Raw genomic sequence first — 22,172 nt, 5'->3', positions numbered from 1 at the left:
GGCACCAAGCAACCTATCTCCCTCTCTCTCTGCTGGGTTTATCCTCAGTGGGCACTGATGTGTTTCTTGCACAACATAACAATGTCTCTCTCTCTCTCTCTCTCTCTCTCACACACACTCACACACACACACACACACACACACACACACACACACACACACACACACACACACCCTCCCTCCCTCCTCCCCCCTCTCTCTCTCTCTCTCTCTCTCTCTCACACACAAACACACACACACACACACACACACACACACACACACACACACACACACACACTGTCTTGCTCCAATGCTCCCTCTTCCTCCCTCTCCCGTGCTTCTCTCTCTCTCTCTCTCTCTCTCTCTCTCTCTCTCTCTCTCTCTCTCTCTCTCTCTCTCTCTCTCTCTCTCTCTCTCTCTCTCTCTCTCTCTCTCTCTCTCTCCTCCCCCCCCCCCCCTCCCTCCCTCCCTCCCAAGCTTCTCTGGTCCATCCCTGCTCTCCTCCTCTCCTCACCACATCGCATTCGCTCTCCTCCCATTGCTTTGCACCTGCTCCTCCTCCTCCTTCCCGCTGCCTGTTCACACACACCGACTTAAAAAGCAGCATCTCATCCGCGGCAGGAGGGCTCCTTTGCGGCGAACATCTAGGAATCAGCGACCGGCCGTCCGGTCCCTGCATTTACCCTGCTCTTTCGAAACATCCACCAAGGACCTTTTTAAATGGGATTTACGGACTTTTGCCGGCTTTCCTTCGTCCGAGAGGAGAGGGAAGGAGCACTACTTCGACTCTTACTCTAGAGAGGGGACTCGGAGCAACGGGACGCGGTCTCCACGGGACGGGATATTATTATACGTGGCGGATGGGTTTTACGCATCGGTGATAACTTTCCTATGATTTTTAGGTTTGTGTTTAAGAGTAGCCTAGATCAAATGCACGGGGTTTGAAAGAGGAGGCATTCGTAGAAAGGGGGGTTTGGATGATCGGACCTTTGCTCTGCGTGTTCGTGGGATGCGTTGCGATGGATGGATTGATTGATTGAATGAATATGGAGTGAGTGAGTGAGTGAGTGAGGATGGAGTGAGCGAGAGGGCGCACCGTCACCGTCCCGGTCGGATGTTATGTTTCCCCCCGTAACTTCAGCGTCGCCATGAAATCGGTCTTTTTTAGCCGCTTCTTCATCCTCCTGCCCTGGGTTCTCATCGTCATCATCATGATCGATATCGACACGAAGCGGACGGTCCGGTCTCCGGCCGCCGCCGCCGGTCGGCCGAAGGCGGCGCAGCAGCAGCGGACGGCGGCCCGGACCGGCGGACCCCCCGGCGGGGCCAACCAGACGGCTCTCCCGGTGATCTACGCCGTCACCCCGACCTACACCCGTCCCGTGCAGAAGGCGGAGCTGACCAGGCTGGCCAATGCCTTCCGACAGATCCCCAGGTTAGGGCTGACTGTCACCATCATGACATTTTACATACTTGTATTGCGATTTAATCATTGCGATTTAATTGTGTTTTTTTGTGGTTGAACACTAGTGCATATGAAGAAAAATTACATTTCTGTTTGGCTTTTTGGACTTCGAAGTTGCAGAGGGCAGATATGACAAATAACCTAAATATAAAAATAAATTACATATTTCATAACTTCATACTTAAAAAAAAAACATTAATTGTGGAAATAGCACGGTGAGCTTGTATATCTGCTATTTCCACTATTTTTGAAAATGTTTGAAAATATGCGAACATTTTTCAACATGGAAACGATTATGACGATTATCGGATTATGCAAAAATAATAATTGCTATTATCTCAAATAATTGCGATTAGGCGAGTAGCCTATATGTAATAATTGTGCCAGGCCTATACGACCCCAGGTTCCACTGGATCGTGGTGGAGGACGCGACGTCGCGCACGGAGTTGGTGGCGCGCTTCTTGGCCCGGTCCGGAGTGGCGCACACGCACCTGTGCATATTCACGCCCCGCCGGTTCAAGCGCACGGGCATGCCCCGCGCCACCGAGCAGAGGAACGCGGCTCTGACCTGGCTGAGGCAGCACCGGGGCAGGAGAGACCCGGGGGTGGTGTACTTTGCGGACGATGACAACACATACAGTCTGGAACTGTTTGAAGAGGTAGGATTGGCATTTATCCATACTGCCCAACTTCTTTAACACTAACCATTCCATCCATTTTGATGTTTTTTTTAATCAACCACTTTTATGCTTCTGAAGAGCTGAACCATACTATGTTGGAGGCTGCTACATGCATGTGTGTGTGTGTGTGTGTGTGTGTGTGTGTGTGTGTGTGTGTGTGTGTGTGTGTGTGTGTGTGTGTGTGTGTGTGTGAGAGGGAGAGAGAGAGAGAGAGAGAGAGAGAGAGAGAGAGAGAGAGAGAGAGAGAGAGAGAGAGAGATTGTGTGATAACACACACATACTGGAACTGTTTGAAGAGGTTTAATCGATTTTGGTAGGTTATTAGGCTGTGTTGAGCTTTTTTTTTTAAATTATCAACCACTTTTATGCTACTGAAGAGCTGATTGGTACTACGAATACAGGCTGCCTGCGTGCGTGCGTGCGTGCGTGCGTGTGTGTGTGTGTGTGTGTGAGAGAGAGAGAGAGAGAGTGTGAGAGTGTGAGACAGACAGAGAGACACAGAGACAGAGACAGAGAAAGGGAGATATTGTGTTATTTGTGTATGACTGAGAGATATAGGATAGCAGAGAGCGGGAGAGAGAAAACAGAGCGTGCGTGCGTGCGTGCGTGCGTGCGTGCGTGCGTGCGTGCGTGCGTGCGTGCGTGCGTGCGTGCGTGTGTGAGAGCGAGAGAGAGAGTGTGAGAGTGTGAGTGAGAGACAGACAGAGAGACACAGAGAAAGGGAGATATTGTGTTATTTGTGTATGACTGAGAGATATAGGATAGCAGAGAGCGGGAGAGAGAAAACAGAGATTTGTTTGTGCGGAATAATAGAGATGACCGAGTGAATGAGAGATGGAGAGAAAGTGTGTGAATGAAAAGATACAAAGAGCAGTGTGTGTATAAGCCATTTGGTATGAAAGAGAGGATTGAGTGAATCAAAGCATGAAGAAGAGGGGCTGAGTGAGCTGGTGACAGAGATAGTGGGCAAGCTGTAGGCTACACAGTAAAATCCCCAGTTTTCTCTTAACTTGGAGACTGCCTTTTTCCCCCTTTTCTTTTTAAACCAAATTGTTAATTTAACACTGAGGATTTGTGCAGGCAATGCCATGGCATCAATCCACCACATGCTTATTGGGCAGTCCTGGCCACCATTCTCATTCCCTGCGGTATATAGGCCTAGATGCCGGTATCTCGGTTCACTGGAATGTACAGCACCGCCACTGCGTTTATCACACCATGGAGTCCAATTTTCTGCATGTCCACATGCCCATCACTGCTACTGGAACGTGAAATGTGATTGAAATGCACTGTCAGTAAGCAGAGCTGTGTGTGTGTGTGTGTGTGTGTGTGTGTGTGTGTGTGTGTGTGTGTGTGTGTGTGTGTGTGTGTGTGTGTGTGTGTGTGTGTGTGTGTGTGTGTGTGTGTGTGTGTGCGTGCGTGCGTGCGTGCGTGCGTGCGTGCGTGCGTGCGTGCGTGCGTGCGTGCGTGCGTGCGTGCGTGCGTGCGTGCGTGCGTGCGTGCGTGCGTGCGTGCGTGCGTGCGTGCGTGCATTCAAACCACAACTCTTTGTTCAAGATAACTTGCTTTATGCATGTGTGTAAAGGTGTTAGCGTATTTTTGTCAAGAATGGATTTTGTTCGGTCAAGGTAGATGTCTGTCTGTGTGTGTCTGTGTGTGTGTGTGTGTGTGTGTGTGTGTGTGTGTGTGTGTGTGTGTGTGTGTGTGTGTGTGTGTGTGTGTGTGTGTGTGCGCGCGCGTGCATGTGTGCGTGCGTGTGTGTTACATTCAGCCTTAATGCAACTAGGGCTGCCGGCTAAAGAATACTCTGTTGTACAACCGAGTAGGAGTAGGCTATACATCAGGCTGATCTTCTGCAAACAAAAACATGCTCAAGATCAAATGTCATTCCTGCCAAAGCACGTTCACACTGCCGTCCTCAACTAGATTGCAGTCTAGCTCTTCAGTCAATGAGGAAATATGAGATGCTCGTAGTAGAAGAAACTGACACCCAGACCTTGACTGTAGGTAAAAGACGGCATCCTTTCCACGTAAGAATATAGTTTCAAAACACAACATTTACCTTAAAGGGATAGTTCACCCAAAAAAATAACCTATTAGCCACCCCATGGAGACTTGAATTCATGGATATTTTTTAGTATTTGTCGCATTCCTAAGGCAATAATTTGATGACCAGCGGTAGGCTCTACTGTAAACACAGTAGACATAGTAACATACCACCTCCACGGCCATCCCCTCTTCTTTAATTAGCCTGCTCCCCAGTGAAGGTAATGGCCTGTCATAAGGGGATAATAACCTGTCATATGGTAGTAATAACCTGCAGACGATGCCTGCCGGGCCCATTCGGAAGATGGCTGGCGCTGTGTCCTGGTGTCCTCTCTATTATCCACCACACAAACAAACCACTTCTGAAAGAATATTAGGTGCAGACTGGCTCTAAAATGGTTATATTATACACACGTTGGAGGGTTCAGATTCATGGTGCTCATTACCCTTTTGTGATAGGGGGTATCTATCTATCTATCTATCTATCTATCTATCTATCTATTGTTTTCACAGTGTGATTGGAAAACCAGTCAGATTGAAAAAGGTGCACTCGTTTTTACTGATGGAGGCGTGTCGTCTGAAGGTGACTTGAGCCACGAGAGGCACCACCGAGGGAGCTTAGGCGAGCGAGTCCCGTGCCGAGCTTTGCGAAGTCACCTTCAGCCGACTCAGAGCCGTCCAAGCTATGTCCTGATAGGGACATCGTCCCCCTAGTCTCGGTACCTCCAAGACGTCATTTATTCTTTTGACGGGGGGGCGGATCGGATAGGCGGTTGTCAGAACCTCAGATCCAACCGATATGTCCACATAATAGGCATATATGGAAATCTGGTTGTCCAGAACCGCCGATCTGACCGATATGCCCATATATGGGAATATACTGATGACATCAGGGAGCTCCATATATGGTAATAAAAGTGACAAGGACAGACAGATCTCCATATATGGGCATAAATGGGACACAGGCAGACAGAAAGATAAAAGGGACACAGACAGACAGACGGGTACATCAGGTAGTCTGACAGTGGGTACAGAGGTATTGCATAACCGGGTGGGACTTGCATTCCCTACTTACATCGTCCCGACCGGTGCCCAACGTGCACTGGTCTAGTCCTACGATAAATGCACGAAATCTCTGCGTGCATACATGTCAGTGTGCATATCTGTCCTTTGTGTATCTAGAGAACCTCTGAACGATCAACCTCAAACTCGGGGAGTGGGGTGCCCGGCGTCGAGTCGGTCAGATTGGCGGTTGTCCAGAACCAGCAGTCTAGGAAAGAGAGGAGTCTCTGTTTTACAGTAAATTATATAGCAAGTTCATATGTTATAGTATGATACATGACTATATTTTAGGTTTCCATATTGTTTGTTGATCCTCTTGTGGGATCTTAAGTACTAGCTTATAAACCAATTCAGTCAAGGGGGACTAGTGCTAATTGTAACATGAGATGATGCGTATTGTAATGCCCTCAATTCCTCTAAACTGGAGTAAGCTAGAGTTATGTAATTCATAGCTGGCTGGCATATTTCAGACAGGAGCCCAGGTGTGGAGTCCTGTTGCTCCATGGGAAAAGATGCTGATTTATTTCACACAGAGAAGAGAAAGAGAAAACGACTAAAGAACTTTCTGACTAATTTCACCTTTAGCAAGCAAATGAAATCCAATTGCAATTGTATATTCAAAGGCAATTGTACAGTACATGTACCCTGTAAAACCTGGAATGTTAATTTAACTCTGAAAGTATAAAATGGACCCTTGTGGTGATACATTTAAATTACGTGTATTTAGCTCTAGACACTTGTCCAGAGCAGTGGGCTGAACTTCCTGCATCAGCGGAATGAGTTGAATGATGGATCCAACAGAGAGTAAAAGCAGGGTCACAGCGGCATAGCAGTTTAGTATTCCTGTGATCCTCCAGGCATCACATAAAGAGTGAGAGTGCTTTGGACACAAACGAAGTAGACGGATCTAAGAAATGAGTGAGCGGGATTATCTCTCCAGTCAGAGCAGAAATCAACCTCCTGCATAGCAGACTGACATCGTTGATTGTATTAAAAGTGCCTCGCACCGGCCCGCTTTCCCTCTGTACCACGGTACAAACAACCACGGTAATGGATACAGAAAAGCTGCAACCCTCCCGCCCCCTCATGAAAAAAACATGGGGTATGTAGTGTAGCAAATGTTTAACAACCCCTTCTCCCCACATTTCTTTTAAGCAAGTGGAGTCGGTGGGGGAAGCCAGGTGGAAAAGGCACTTTGCATAGAAGACAGAGTAAAGCTGTGTTTCCTTCTCTGTTCTGCACATTAGCCAGGTCTCGGCTCTGCTGGGTTTATTACGCGCACCGCAGACCTCTCCGGCGGCCCCCGATAGGGGTTCCAACGCTCGTTTAATGCCTTCCATGCAATTATGCATTCAGTGCCTATACCTCACCCACTCCCGTTGGTTTCGTTAGGAAGCATTTGCCCTCAGGGCTGAGTGTGGGCTGCAGTGCAAAAAAGCTGGTTGACTTCCACTTTAAGAATTTCATTCCACAATGAGATAACCACTATTTTAAAGCAATTTAAACACATGAGCCACTTACATACTTATTACAAACACCTTTATAGGCTACACAGTAAAATCCAGAGTGTGTTGACTCGGAGTGGACTCTCAGAGTTACAAATGGATAAATTAACAGAGGATTTTACTGTGTACGATCATAATGTTCATGCATACAAAAATTATAGTTTACATTCTGCATGTAGATAATGATGCTATGGAATTAATCACGTTATTATTTTTTATTGTAATTTTTTCACTCACATTAAAAGGTTTTAAAGTTAAGGTTTGTTTTTTATGCCTGGTCAAATTTTCTTGAGCTCAAGGACCGTTTTAAAACCAATTGTGTCAATCAGAATGTAAGCTTATGCAGGAACGTTTGGTTGCACGAGCAATTAATGTGTTGCTAACCATGTAATCTTGATGTCTTGGTTTTGAATCCAGACTATATGGACTGAGCGTCACTGTCAACTCTCCTGTTCTCGCCTGTGAAACTTTACCGGAGTTGCAGTCAGTGTTTTCACCGGATGGCAGCACGGAAGAGAGTCGTTGCAGTCAGTGACAGCAAGTAGGCCAGCGTTTGTAGAGTGACTGCAGTTAGTGTGTGTGTGCTGGGAGAAATACGTACAGCACAGTCAGCCGGCCTGTCAATCAGACAGGACCTTCGTCAAACTATCCTTCATTACAAAATGTAAGTCCATCAGTCCTTGAGAGCTGTATAATGTCTGCCCATCTATCTTAGTGCACAGTCAGGACATTCTCTGCCATAGTTTTATTGTCTATGCTGGCCAGGCCATCAAACAAAATAGAAGATAAAAAATATATCTTTAAGAGTATATTCAATCGATAGAGTGTGTCACTCACAACTAAAGCTCCAAGATACTCCCAGCGTGTGTTGCACTTCAACCTTTTTTTTTCTCTGCCAGGCCAAAAGCCGGAGATTCTTTTCGTCTCTGTGTCTGCGGATAATCTTGCAAAATACTAGCATCAAATGTTATGCTATAACAGCCCGCTTTATGTTTTGGAACATAGGTCTTACACTCCAACAAATGACAACTCCGCATATTGGCCATGGCCATTTCCGCCATCTTAGATCTACCGGCATTTTAAATGTTCTGCTCACAGAAATTGCAACATGAAATTGCTACAGGATTTCTGGAGAGATGTGATAAAAACGTACATACAGATTTTAATATACCATACCGGTTGGGTATAATTGGCTTCCAAACATTTGGGGGAGGGGCTCATTTCACAAGAAACACCAAAAGTGACGAATACATTGTCCGACCCACCCTAAATCGCATTTTGCAGGGCCTCTGAAACGCAGAGCCAAAACGATTTCACTTAAAGTATGTTAATACAAACTAACTAGCACAACCGCAGTGGTTGGAGGTGGTCTCTCTACATTTTGACTGTGGTGTCAACCAGTAGGTTGTGCAATATCTATTCTGTTCAAGCAGGGATTTTGTCTTGGAATAGTGGTAGACGTCTGGGTTGCTGGGTTCAAATCGCAGCTGGGAAATCAAATTAGATTCTTTCACAGCATTCTCTCTGCCTTTTTACAAATCATATTTCTGCATGCACGCACGCACGCACGCACGCACGCACGCACGCACACACACACACACACACACACACACACACACACACACACACACACACACACACACACACACACACACACACACACACACACACACACACACACACACACACACACACACACACACACACACACACACACACACACACACACACACACACACACACACACACACACACACCTTGCTCCCTTGCTCTCCTTGCAGTCCGCTAATCTCCAGCATAATGGCTCATTCTGTTAGAAGACGTTGCTTCATGTTCCACAAGTTCTACTGCATGCATTTTGAAAGTCACCACACAAAATCATCCAAGAGAATACAATATTATAACAGCAGGCTGTGGATCAGAGATTTGAAAGATCGCTTGGTGCCCCTTAGATTGTGCATTCAAAAGCCAGTCCACTTATGCTTCAGAACTAACTTTATTTTTTTAACCAAAGATTGAAAAACTCACACTCTAACATTGACACTAGTGTTCTGCTGGTTTCATAATGTATCATGTGAATTTGTGTGGTGTGATGGATCATTCCTGGGTATAAACCCATGGACGGTCTGTCACACACACTCATTAAATTCCTAGTACATTTTGAAAGAGGAGAGAGTGACGTACGTGTGTGTGTGTGTGTGTGTGTGTGTGTGTGTGTGTGTGTGTGTGTGTGTGTGTGTGTGTGTGTGTGTGTGTGTGTGTGTGTGTGTGTGTGTGTGTGTGTGTGTGTGTGTGTGTGTGTTATACACTATACAGTAAAACTCAATGTCTCAAGACACTGGATGGTTGTATGTTTCATTTTCAGTCTTTGAAAGCTAACATCCATGAACCAGAGAAAGCTGCATGGAGTCACTGAAGACAGTGGCTTGATGATTAACCCATTCAGACCTGCAGGTCGATTCTACAAATGCCTTCTAAGTCAGTAGTTCTCAAATTTTTGGACCCCCAAAATGATATGTGTTTGGCCACGGACCCCATCTGAAAATGTTTTGTGCCAGGGACCCCAAACATGTAATGTTTTTTTTTTCCAAACATAGCAGATGTACAGTACAAGGTCGCCGTGTGCTTGTATATCTGCTATTTTTGAGAACCACTGTTCTAAACCACTGTTCTAAATCTAAAAAACATATATATAGCTAACATCTAAAATGACAGATGCTTTCCTGGTTATAAAAGATCATGGACATGGAATCAAATCTTGTCTCTGCTCTTGGCTTTTGAAAGCTAACCTCCAAAACAATACTTGAAGTGCTTTTAGTCAGGATTACATATTATGCACAGTAGATCATGATTAATCTGAATCAGAGCTGAAAACTGCCTGAAGTCAGTTGTATACCACTGACTCCACTGTGGCTCGCTGGTCAAAACACATGCATATTAAAGTTGTAGGTTCATGTCTTATCTTAACTTGAATTAACTTAATTCATATTTTGAAAGTTAACATTGAGGGGAATATGAACATCACACCTCTGTTGAGAGATGGAAGATGCAAGTATGTCCTATAACATTGTATTAACATGAGTACAATTATTCGGGCGTGCCTCCTAAATTCACTGAGTTGGTTCTTTGTAGAGCACACCTTTGTAGTTGAAACAATTGCATTTATTTTCTGGTGGAATTGTCTTTACATGACCAGATTCTTAACGTTTCATACTCCAAGTCTGTTTCTTATTCCTGTTTTTTTAAGATATGAGTTTGTACTGTGTGTGGAGGAAAGTATTTGCAGGGAATCAAGTCTAAAATACACAGGCACACAGTCAGGACAAATTTGATCAAAAGCTGTCGTATCTCTGAGTTCCCTCTGGGTCTACAGAGGAAAGGAGGGCGCCAGAGAGAGATGTGAAATTCAATTTCATTAAACCCCTGTGAGCAATTATCATAATGACATTCAGTGGTGACGAGGAGGCAAGTTATTTATTTATTTATTTTATATGTTGGTGAAGCGAAGTGGAAAGGAGAGAGAGAGAGACTTGCTGAGAAATGGCCCTTTTGCTGAGATGGTGAGAGGAGAGGAGAGGAGAAACCCAAAGACACATGGGAGGAGAGAGCAGAAAAATATAGAGAGGGGAGAAGAGAGCCAATGAGATGTTTAGGAGAGGATATGACTAAAGGGCAGTATAGGAGCAGTTCTTATTGAATGTGAAAGGCGAGGTAGAACCAGGACAGTGTTGAGGACGCACGAGAAAAGGCTTAGACAGCGAACAACCTGTGTTTATGATCTGTCTTCACAGTCTCCTTTCGTGTAGTTAGGGTTTGAATTAATGTTTTGATGGTGCCTGCCCTCCTTGCATCATTGAATCCCCTCAACACCTCCTCAGCATTCCCAGTTCATTGATTGATTGAGCAGAGATGTCACTGTCCATGATATTGTTTGAGACGAGCTGTGGGGGATAGAGTACTAGCGTATGCTTCTCAACTAGAAGTACTGTTACCTGAATTCAATATTACTCAAGAAGAAGTAAGATTACTTAAGTATGAGTAACAGTTACTCTAGCATCTTGACTGTAATGGCTGATTTAAAGTATACATAGTTGTGCACCAAAGATAGCCAATCAACCAGCTCACAACGTGTCGGAGCGTGACACATTGCGACCTTGTAGGGATCTAGGCTAAAAGAAAATAAATTTCATGCCCCTCAGGTTTTATCGGTCACTACCAGGCCGATGCCCATTGGGAACGATGCCCGTTGAGAACGCATAGAGTAGATAGTTCTGGACAACCGCTGATCCAAACCGGCTCTCCTTGACTAATGCAACAGGAGTCAGCCTCAGGTCATGGTGATAGTTGCTGTATTGGTGTGGGTGAATGTCAGAGTTGAGAAATGATGAGAGCGGATCAGGGAAACCAAAATGACAGAACCTGAAAAAAAATTGTAAACTGGATATTTAAAGCCTGCTACCGATGATGAGCTGCTAATGCTACTCATTACCCACACGAACAATGGCAACCAATCTACAAAATATATATATTCCACTCCACTGAGTTGGACTTTGTAGAGGACATAGTTCAGTGCAGAGACTTAATCATCAACAGTGAATTATGATACTTGAGAATAATATACGCGGAGAGCACTCCTTATCAAAGCTCGCTGTCGTGAAAACCAAATAATAATGCATCACGGCAGACGGATTCAATTCAGCCTGATGTCCCTTGAACGTGACATACTGTATTGTGTAAACTGACCTAGAATAATACACTTGAATGAAAAGCATGGGCCGTATTCTGAGAGGTTGTAATTTTGCATTTGTCTATGAGTTATGATATGCATAGACCCAAAAGAAAAGATGTGTCCTCGGGACTCAAGCATACGAAAAAAAATCGCACCCTGTGTGAAGGAGGCGGTGCCTTTGATGAGTGGCCTCCTGGTGGCGCTATAATAGGGCGGGGCGGGGCTTCAGCAATTAATGCTCGTCCCTATTGGTGGTGTAAGTCCACAAACCAAATTCGGACTGGGTGGCATGCTGCTAACTGGAGTTATGGCTGTTTGTAGCCCAGCCAATGACAATACAGAGGGGGCGGGGCTTCAGCAATTAAAGCTTGTCCCTATTGGTGGTCTAAGTTCACGTGGTAAATGTGTATTTGGTAGCATGCTGCAAAGTGGACTTATGGCTGTTTAAAGCCCAGCCAATAGGAAGACAGAGGGGGCGGGGCTTACTACATTTCAGTTCGTCCCTATTGGTGGTCTGAGTCCACGTACCAAATTTGTACTCAGTAGCATGCTGTGAACTGGAGTTATGGCTGTTTAAAGCCCAGCCAATGGGAAGACAGAGGGGGCGGCGCTTATGTAATTACAGTTGGTCCCTATTGGTGGTATTAGTTGGACTTGGTGGCATATGCTACAAACTGGAATTATAGCTGTTTAAAGCCAGTGGCCTCCTGGTGGCGCTATAATAGGGCGGGGTGGGGCTTCAGCAATCAATGCTCGTCCCTATTGGTGGTATAAGTCCACATACCAAATTTGGACTTGCTGGCATGCTGCGAACTGGAGTTATAGCTGTGTAAAGCGCTGTTTAAAGCCAGTGGCCTCCTGGTGGCGCTATAATAGGGCGGGGCGGGGCTTCAGCAATCAATGCTCGTCCCAATTGGTGGTGTAAGTCCACATACCAAATTTGGACTTGCTGGCATGCGAACTGGAGTTATAGCTGTGTAAAGCGCTGTTTAAAGCCAGTGGCCTCCTGGTGGCGCTATAATAGGGCGGGGCGGGGCTTCAGCAATCAATGCTCGTCCCAATTGGTGGTGTAAGTCCACATACCAAATTTGGACTTGCTGGCATGCTGCGAACTGGAGTTATAGCTGTGTAAAGCCCGTGCTCAAACGGACATACTGTAACGGACAAACGGACAAACGGACATACGGACGGACATAGTCAAGAGTAGAGCGGCTGGCACCGCTAAAAACATTATGAATGAATCACTTATTTAAAGAATAGTGAAAACAGCTGATCTACAAGCTCTGAGTTAAAGTATAAATTCATTTAAATACCCTATTTGCATACAGTTGAAACCTAGCTCAACTTTCTTTCGTCATCAAGTCGGCAAGATCAGCCATAATTCCGTTAAGTCTCTACTCCTTGCCCTGCGCTCACTGGTAACAAATGACTCCAGGTCACTTGGTCTCTTGTTATTGCTGCATGGTGTGGGCGCAGGGTGAGATCTATGAGCTGTCTCTTCCTGTTGCTGACTCAAGTACAAGGGGAACACACACCTGTGTTTAATTCATGTACAGTAGGTGTCTATTGCAATCGTCCCCCTGCCTCCACCTAGAGTTTCCCCCATAAGATCGACTGGAGATATAGAGAACACTGACAAGTCCCAGGAGGGGTATCTCTCTTGTCACTTGTCACATGTCACATGGTCGTGCGGAAAATGCTCTGGGCACACAGGTCAGATGGTCATGAAGACAGGTCATATCACGTCCTCTCAACCAATCCCTCTCCAATTCAGTGATGTTCTCCAAAATGGTGAACATCTTTTCTTTATGAGAAAGCCTTCTTTAGGACAGCCGTAGCTTAGTGGGTAAAGAGGCCGCCTGGTAATCAAAAGTTAGCCTCCTGGCCTGATCTGTGTGTCGAAGTGTCCCTGAGCAAGAGACATAGCTCTAACTGCCCCCTCCCCTCCGAGCACTCAATATGACCGCCTGAGTAGCCATCAGCTGAATAAAGCTGTAACAGACTTTCCCCCATGGGATTAATATGGTCTATGTTATTTCTCAGTGATTGCCTCATGATGGAAAAGAGGTTAAAAGCTAATTTGAATTGGATATCCTCCTGATTGTGCCATAACAGCGTAATTGTAGCCCACTATGTAATTATTGCCTTTCCAAAGATAGTTGAGTACAATTCTTCATAAAAAATGTACTTAATTCAAAGTAGAATGATTAGGAACATATAAAGTACTTTACAAGAAAAAGCTACTTCTTTACGGTAGAGTATTTGTAATTACTTTCCATCCCAGAGATGAGATATTGTAAGTATTTTTGTTATATAAACAGCAGTGAAAAAAACATCTAAATCAATTGGCTTAATTGGTTGATTTGACTGGACTTTGGGCAGGTTCAAATCTGAAGTGAAACTCTTTGACTGTCATGTAAGAGCCTTTCTCCATAATTTTATTAGAGATTGATTTATGACTCTTTTTAATTAAATTAAGGGGCTCACGGGTCTACACTGTCTATACTCTATACCCTCCGCAACTAATCAAGCTCACAACGTGTCGCGGTTTGAGCTTTTAGTTCTGCTACTTTCGTTGAATGTTTGCCTATTTTTGCCATGACGTGCCCAGAATAGGGACGCTATAGGGTTTAAGTGGTTCATTTGAAGCGTAGCCTAATTGACCAACTCTCAATTAAAACAATGTCAATCTTCATTTCACATGAATTTTATGTATGAAGCTCGCTCCACAGCAACGCGTGCAGTGCAATGTGCTTACCGTAAATCGGTCTGGATTAAGAGCGTCTTCTAAATGGCTTAAGTGTAAATTGTAAATGTAAATACATATTAATAGAGTTCTCATCTGTCTTTTGCCCCTTATCTTGTTCATTCATAGTCTGGTCTGGTCTCCATCTTTCTGTCTACATCTCTCTCTCGCTCTCTGCCTCAGGACCTGCATGTGTAGTGTCTGAATAATGTCACTTTTGTCCTTCCCCCAACCCCCATCCTGACATGTCCTCTGACGCTCCCTCCCTCCTCCCTCATCATCATCATCAGGACGACAAGCAACCCCTCCACACACACACACACACACACACACACACACACACACACACACACACACACACACACACACACACACACACACACACACACACACACACACAAGCACATGCGTCGCACGCGCACACACAGTTGGCTCCAGTGTTGAAAATAGAAGCAGTGAGAAGACGTATGTGCTGTAGAGAGACATACACAGTTCCTTTTTTTTTTACCCCCACGCACAGACAGAAAAGCTATCCATTTTTTACTTTCTCTCTCCCTCTCTCACACACACACACACACACACACACACACACACACACACACACACACACCAAAACCCACACTTATCACGCACCATTGCATCACCATTTCATAACCCATTTCTTTCTTTCTACTCTCTCTCTGCACTAATTTGATTCATTCATTTGCTCCTTGCTCATCTCTCTCTCTCTCTCTCTCTCTCTCTCTCTCTCTCTCTCTCTCTCTCTCTCTCTCTCTCTCTCTCTCTCTCTCTCTCTCTCTCTCTCTCTCTCTCTCTCTCTCTCTCTCTCTCTCTCTCTCTCTCTCTCTCTCTCTCTCTCTCTCTCTCTCTCTCTCTCTCTCTCTCTCTCTCTCTCTCTCTCTCTCTCTCTCTCCCAGTGCCTCTGCCATGCATATTAATAACACACAGATAAAAATACACTTGATTAAAATCACACCCAGCCCAGCCACCCAAGTACTCTGCAGCCTGGCACGTGTGTGTGCGTGCACGGCTGCACGCACGCATGCGCGCGCACACACACACACGAGCATGTTCACATGCACACATGTAGTGAGGTCTCTTTCTCCTGGGGGCAGGAAGCAGGAAACATATCACAGCTGTAATGGGTTTCATACTGTATATTTTATCATTACGAGGCCCATCGTGTGTGTGTACACACAATTCACTTAGCACCCGTTTGTTGGTGGGAGAGCAGGAGGCTGTGAGTTGATTACTCACACACCCTCAGAGCTCTGGGATTGACTGTCGGTCGTCCTGGCTGGCAGTCAAATGAAATGCAATTCCTCGATAGGATTGTGATTTTACCTCCTTTTCCCCTTTGAGTCCTCACTGTACATTTACATTTTATATTTCTGGCATCTGCTGCCACTTCCTGTCTTTGTTTTTTAACCCATTAAAACTGGGAAAGCATCTGTGTCACCTTAGATGTTAACCACTTTAACAATTGTTTTATACTTTGGCTATTCAAACATTTTGATAATCTGTGCAAATCTTGTTTTTAAATCTCTTTTATCTCAAGTCTTTGCAACTGGGGGTCCCTGAAACAAAAGCATTTTGAGATGGGGTTAATACATATAATTGCTGTCCTTGACATGAAAACGTTTGAGAACCACTGATATAGCAACATACGTTTTTTTTTAGAAAACTGTTTAGAAGAAATGTGTAGAATCGGCCTCAGGTCTTAATGGGTTAAACTCAGTCAGACAGTCTGCATTGAGAACTGAAGGTGACTATGTGGTTAGTCTCACACAACAGACATGTTGGCTGCTGCAATTTCTGAACGTCTGTACACAGTCTGTACGTATGAGGCCCTGAAAAGGAGTAGAACATAAAGCGCATGTCCCGCCTCCCACCCGATTCCGTTCCACCTGTGCCGTCACATAAATAACTCCTACTGGAAACCATATTAGTAGATGCGTAGCAAGCTTGCTGCTCGGCAGAAATGGAAATTCAATTTTTTTTTAAAATATCTTAAAATATATATATATATTCTTGAACACCACATACGAATACCCTTCCAGTCTGAAGAGCAGATGACAGCTTCCTGTTCTCAACTTTTACCCGATGGAATTACATAGTATTGTAGCATTCAAAGATTGTGGAAGATACTCTGGCTTGAGAGACTACTATGTGGCTGACGTGAGGTGCACAGTAAGGATCCTGAGTGTTACATTTGTGCACTCTCCAGAGACATAACACCGTTAATCAGAACAATGCACAATGACTGAGTAGGTAGGGATCATGTGTCTTGTTCCAAGTTCACATTGGCTGTACGCAATTACTGTCGCAGGGGATCAAACATTTGGCCTTTCGGTAACGATGGCGGTGTCCCTAACCACTAGGCCAATTCCTTTCATTTGCTTGAACGGGGAAGGTACATGCTATAACCCGCTGAGCGCGCAGTGCTGCAATTTGTCAAGTCTTACAGGTTGTCACTCGCTCGGCTGCATTGGAGATCATTTTAGGTGTCTGGGGCGATGATGAATTATTTGTTATCTTTGTACAGCGTCTGCCTCCAGTGAGAATATCCATACTAATAATGAGACATAAGCCATGGATTCTTCTGTACAAATGGCGGTGTCTTCCTCTAAAGTTCAGCTTCTTAGCCTGACATGATAAAGTACATGCTAATTTACAGGGGGGTGACTAAAATAGTGTGGCTCCACAGTAGTGGCAGGGTTAGAAATCTCAGGTGTGTTTTCTTCACTTTCAGTTTAATCAAGAAATTCAAATACGAAAATACCATCTGTTGTGAGAGGGTTAAATGCACATGGCATTATTAAAAGTTCAAGTTGTTTTTCAATGAGGGCATAGAGCAATCAAACAGGCCTTTAACAGAGACCACAGACATACTGTATTGTGTAAGAATCCTTTCTTTTTAAAAGATTTTTTTGTGGCTTTTTATAGCTTTATTGGGAGAGGGATAGTGAAAGTAGGCTGACAGGAAATGGGGAGAGAGATGGGGGAAGACACGCAGCAAAGGCCGTCGGGAACGGGACGCGAACCCGCGGCACGCTGTCTGTTAAGGGATTTCAACCAGGGTGCCTGGACCGCGACGCCACGGCCCAGGCCGTGGGAAAGAATCCTAACATCAAATCAACCCCAAATTCAAAACATGCTGCGTGCTTGTAAAGTTGCTATTTTTGAAAATGTTTTAAACTTTCGTATATTTGTTGCCTATAATGACATGCCCAAAACAGGGACGCCTGTTGAAAGTGGTTAACACAATAACTAAGTAGCAAGTCAGGAGTTCCTGCATAGGAAATTGTTGTATCACATCACAAGGTTTTTCTACCCATAATACAGTAGTAATACTGTATTGTAGGCTTCATTCTAAAGTTACCATAATCTGTTCTGAAGGAGGAAATGTGCCTTTATCTCCAAGAAAACCGTGCTCTCATAGTCACTTTAAACTCCAAAATTCTATCTATATGGAGGACCTCCAGTCTTCTGTATTTGATGGACTTGAAAAAGAATTGCATCACACCTATCAGCCGCCTGGGTCCTATCCTCCCATTTGCCCCTTCCTTGAACTGCTTTCCAAGCATTGTGCTGTGAAAGAGTGAAATTTGAGCAATTCTCAAAATAGGAGCCTCTTATAAAGGGGGGGATTACAACATAACCCGCCCACCCCCATGAATCCGCACATTCTCAGGGTTGCTGCCAATTTGTAGCCATTTTTGGACCGGCGTTTCAATTTGTTCTCTGAAAGCGGATGATTGGCAAATAGCTAAATAAATACTTCCACCACCATCTCTCTGCAGATGATTGAATCATGTACTACAAGACCAGGGGAGAAAAGAACCAGATCTGTCCCACTACTACATCAGCAGTTACACCTGCTTTTACAAGATGATCAATCGCACAAATTGGAAACAATCGTTTCATGGCCAACTCATGTTCTTGACCGACAGGACCATGACATTGTGACAGTGATTTGAAAAAAAAATAATAATAATCTGTGTGTCGCAATCATGTGAGTGTTGTGAGCTTGTAGATCTGCTATTTTCACTATTTTTAAGATTAGAATACGCGTTTCTCGATTATTTCATGAATCGAAAAAGTAATCTATAGAATAATCGCTAAGAAAATAAACAATAGTTGCAACAAATCTAAAAAAAAAGACAAGAAAACTGACAGCCTGTGTTAAGCAAAATCCAAGATGTGTGTCTCTCTCATAGCTAGAAGCCAGTCTAAACAGGGGAATTGAAGATTGCAGATGAACAGAGCTTTATATAGAAGGTAACTGTCAGGGATTGCACAAAAACAATAAAAAACAGATTTGTATAGAATCTGTGTAAATCTAGCCAATGTTTCACATTATGTTTGCTTTCCCCATGGGCTGTGTTGTTCTTCCCAGTCTCTTTTATATTGTGTCAAACGGTGCTGGGCTTTGAGAGAAACTGAGGGCTTCCGATGCGGAGATCATTAGCAGTCAAACTAGGACTTAACAGCTAAGCCAAAATAACGATCGCACTCTAGGAACGGTCTGGAAGGAAACACTCTCTTTTTCTCTTTTTTTCCCTTTCTCACTCGTTTTCTTCTCTCTTTATCCTTCCTTCTCTTCCCCTCCTGCCTCCCCTTTCATCTGCGCTTTTACCAACCAGAGAGCCAGGAGAGCCTTTGAAAAATGACCTGAGAAGGGAAGACAGACAGTGGGGTGAGACAGGTTTTAGCGTCGCATAGGCTGCTCTGCTCGGCGAGCTCGAGGGGGGGGCATGAGAGCTTCAAAGGGACCCAGACTGAATGATAGTTTTCCATACCAGATCGTTAATTGCAATCACAGGGGTTCTCATTATTTTTTTCCCCAAGCAAGAGTTGGTATTTTAAAAAAAGAGATAATTGAATGCGAGAATGTGTGCATGGTATCTCTGACCCATGCATGTACACATATTTTGGAGACTTAGCAATGCCGATTAGCAATGCCGATGGGAGAGAAATAAAGCCAAACTATATTTCACTCCATATGAAATTACACAGCCTTCTAATAGCTAAATTGCGTTTTGTTTTTTGCTTGCAGTCAGCGGCAGCACAAATACAGTACTGAATGAATACTGTAAAACTACCATATGAGCGCTAAAGAAGTAACAGGCCTATATATATGGTCTACATCAGTGGTTCTCAAACCTTTTAGCTCAAGACCCAAAAGAGAAATTAGACGTTTGCCCGGGACCCGAACTAGTGAAAATAGCAGATCTACAAGCTCACAGCACAGCTTCGCGCCGCGTTGCAAGCTTGTGGATCTGCTCTTAACGTTTTTTATTTTTGAAAATGATTAGATTATTTTATTTTATTTATGAAATACTTTTGGAAAATGCTGAAATTCTTTTTAATTGATCAAAAGTTTTTTTTTGTTTAAACTTTTTTTAATCTTTTGAAATAATGATTGTTTTTTAAAATGTAGTGAACGAAAGAAAAGGGGATATTTACAGTCGCCATCCATAAAAATTGGTCACACACACACACACACACACACACACACACACACACACACACACACACACACACACACACACACACACACACACACACACACACACACACACACACACACACACACAGACCCACTGTTTGGGAAACAGGGGTCTATACAGAACAAGGGTGAATAGTCAGGCTTCTGTTCAATGCTACCAGTAGGCGATTAAGAGAATATTAGAGCATATGACCCAACCAGAACAAACATTACTGAATACATAACACAATCACATTGCCTGTGTTTACAACACACTACCTCATAACAAAGTTTCACCACCAAAATCCAATGAAGAGGAACAATATTGATATATCAAACAGTTATGAAAGCAGCCAGATAGTACCCTTGCTGATATTTTGTATTGTATATATGTAGGTATCAACACACTGAACAACACACTTGAATCTTTGCAGTAATTGTGTGATAATCAGGGCATGACAATTTTCTAATAATTCAATTCGGGACAAATATAAATATAATATATTAGGTTTGACATCATTCTTGCATTTTGTTCATTTTAAGGTGGATTTTTACCTGAAAGTTTGAGTAAAAAATATCCAACATATAAAAAAGGATGGTATACTTTGGAAAATGGTTGTCTGTCAGTAATGTACACGTATGATGACTCATAGTCAGTGGTCTAAGATGCATCACCTGTTATTGTCCTTGGGCACATCTGGTACAAAGGAAACATAGTAATGGCTTGATAAAAGTGATGATTGGTTTCCATTGGTTTTCAAAAAGATTTTTAAAAGCATCACGCTGTGCTGAATGAACCCAGTAATGGAAGGGCACTCTATGACTTGGTTCTGTCCCATTGTTCTGTCAGATGGGTGTGAGAGATGGGCCGGGGGCTGTTTGGGTGAGAGATGAGGAGTCAGCGCTCAAATGAACAGACTGCAGGGGGTCTGGGGATGGGAAATGGAATAACAAGCACAGACTTGTGCATTAATACACACACACACACACACACACACACACACACACACACACACACACACACACACACACACACACACACACACACACACACACACACACACACACACACGATGCAGCTGTCTTGTGCCAACACAAAAAGAATCCAGGCGAGATCCTTACACACTCCACTTCCCCTCTGTCTTTCTCTTCTCTCTCTCTCTCATCATAGGGCTTCTGGCTGTGTGTGGGTTCATGCACTGTGAATACGGGCTGTAGCTCTGTGTTCCATCCTGTTTGGTTCAGTGTTACATTCAGTTCAGCACAGAGTCTCACCCCCCTTTTTAAGACCAAATGAAGGGTTTTTGCACGCTCAAGCAAACTGACACAATTAATGAATTAATTTCTTAAGCAACTGACATATTGACCGGCTGTCTGCACTCTGCAGAGGAGGGGAGTGGGTGAGGGGCCGTCAATGTTAAAGGTTACTATGAGGGTAGTTTATTAAAGGGACGCTATCATGATTTACCTCTATATATTTGTCTCATCTATAATATATTAGCCCTACAGCAAATATACAGATTCTTTATATTTGCTGTAGGGCTAATATTAAATAGCCATACAAGTCTCCAAAATTGAATAGTGTTACTGGTTGTTCCCTAGGTAAAGCTAAAGCGTTTTTTGTTTTTGTACCATAGATACACTATGTGCAAACATTCTCCTAACTGGAACGCTATAGTACACAGAATATAACATACAAAATAGTTTTAATATTACTCATTAATTTAGATTAGCAATAACGGACTGTATGTCTCTACCACACTGTCTCTCTCTCAGTGTTCTGTCTGTCTCTCCTACACTGTCCGTCTCTCAGCGTTCCTGCTGTTTGTCTCTCCTACACTGTCTGTCTCTCAGCCTTCCTACTGTGTCATTCTCTAATACACGCTCCCTCTCAGCTACACTGTCTCCCTCTCAGCTTTCCCACTGCCTGTCTCTCCTACACTGTCTCCCTCTCGGCTCTATTACTGTCTGTCTCAAAAAAAGAAACACAAATCAAAAGGGAGTGTGCTCAAGGCGAGCTGATCTCGGATCAATAAGGAACCATCCCGTCCTACTCATGGGGATCCAGGATGGGATCTGGTTGCATCACAACCGTTTCCTGTAGTACAGCATCGATTGTTTAAGGTCGTCTCAGCAGCAGAAGAGAACAGAGCAGGCCTGCACTGTTTCAAATGCTACAGCTGTTAAATTGACTGCCTCACTTTTTACTACATCACACAAAGGACCGTCTTCATGAAATATGATGTACATTTAAACCAAAAAATTCTAAAGCATATTGACCTGTATTTTATAATGCATGAGATGTGCACTATGAATAAAGATTGGTCAAGTTATTGATCAGTACATCGATTGGTCTGCTGATTCACTGCTTTGTTGGTTGATCTGTCAATTCATTCATGAAGTTTGTTTGACCACATTTCAGTGTTTGTAACTAATGGTGTCCGTGACCCCAGTATTTTAACCATA

General features: G+C 44.0%; 1 protein-coding gene across 1 annotated transcript in view; it reads left to right on the top strand.

The window, feature by feature from the left end:
• Positions 1-1,130: 1,130 nt before the first annotated feature.
• Positions 1,131-22,172, top strand: part of b3gat2 (beta-1,3-glucuronyltransferase 2 (glucuronosyltransferase S)) — a gene marked incomplete at its 5' end in the record, with an annotated part of 43,021 nt that continues 21,979 nt past the window's right edge. Inside the window, 2 exons of the mRNA XM_084076226.1 lie at positions 1,131-1,417; positions 1,851-2,106. Coding sequence (XP_083932352.1) covers positions 1,131-1,417; positions 1,851-2,106 — 543 coding nt within the window. The remainder of the gene's footprint in view (positions 1,418-1,850; positions 2,107-22,172) is intronic.

Source organism: Gymnoscopelus microlampas (genome assembly GCF_963454915.1).
Source record: "Gymnoscopelus microlampas genome assembly, chromosome: 13".
Lineage (NCBI taxonomy): Eukaryota > Metazoa > Chordata > Actinopteri > Myctophiformes > Myctophidae > Gymnoscopelus > Gymnoscopelus microlampas.
Note: the sequence above shows the minus strand (reverse complement) of the source record. Positions and strands in the feature narration are given on the sequence as shown.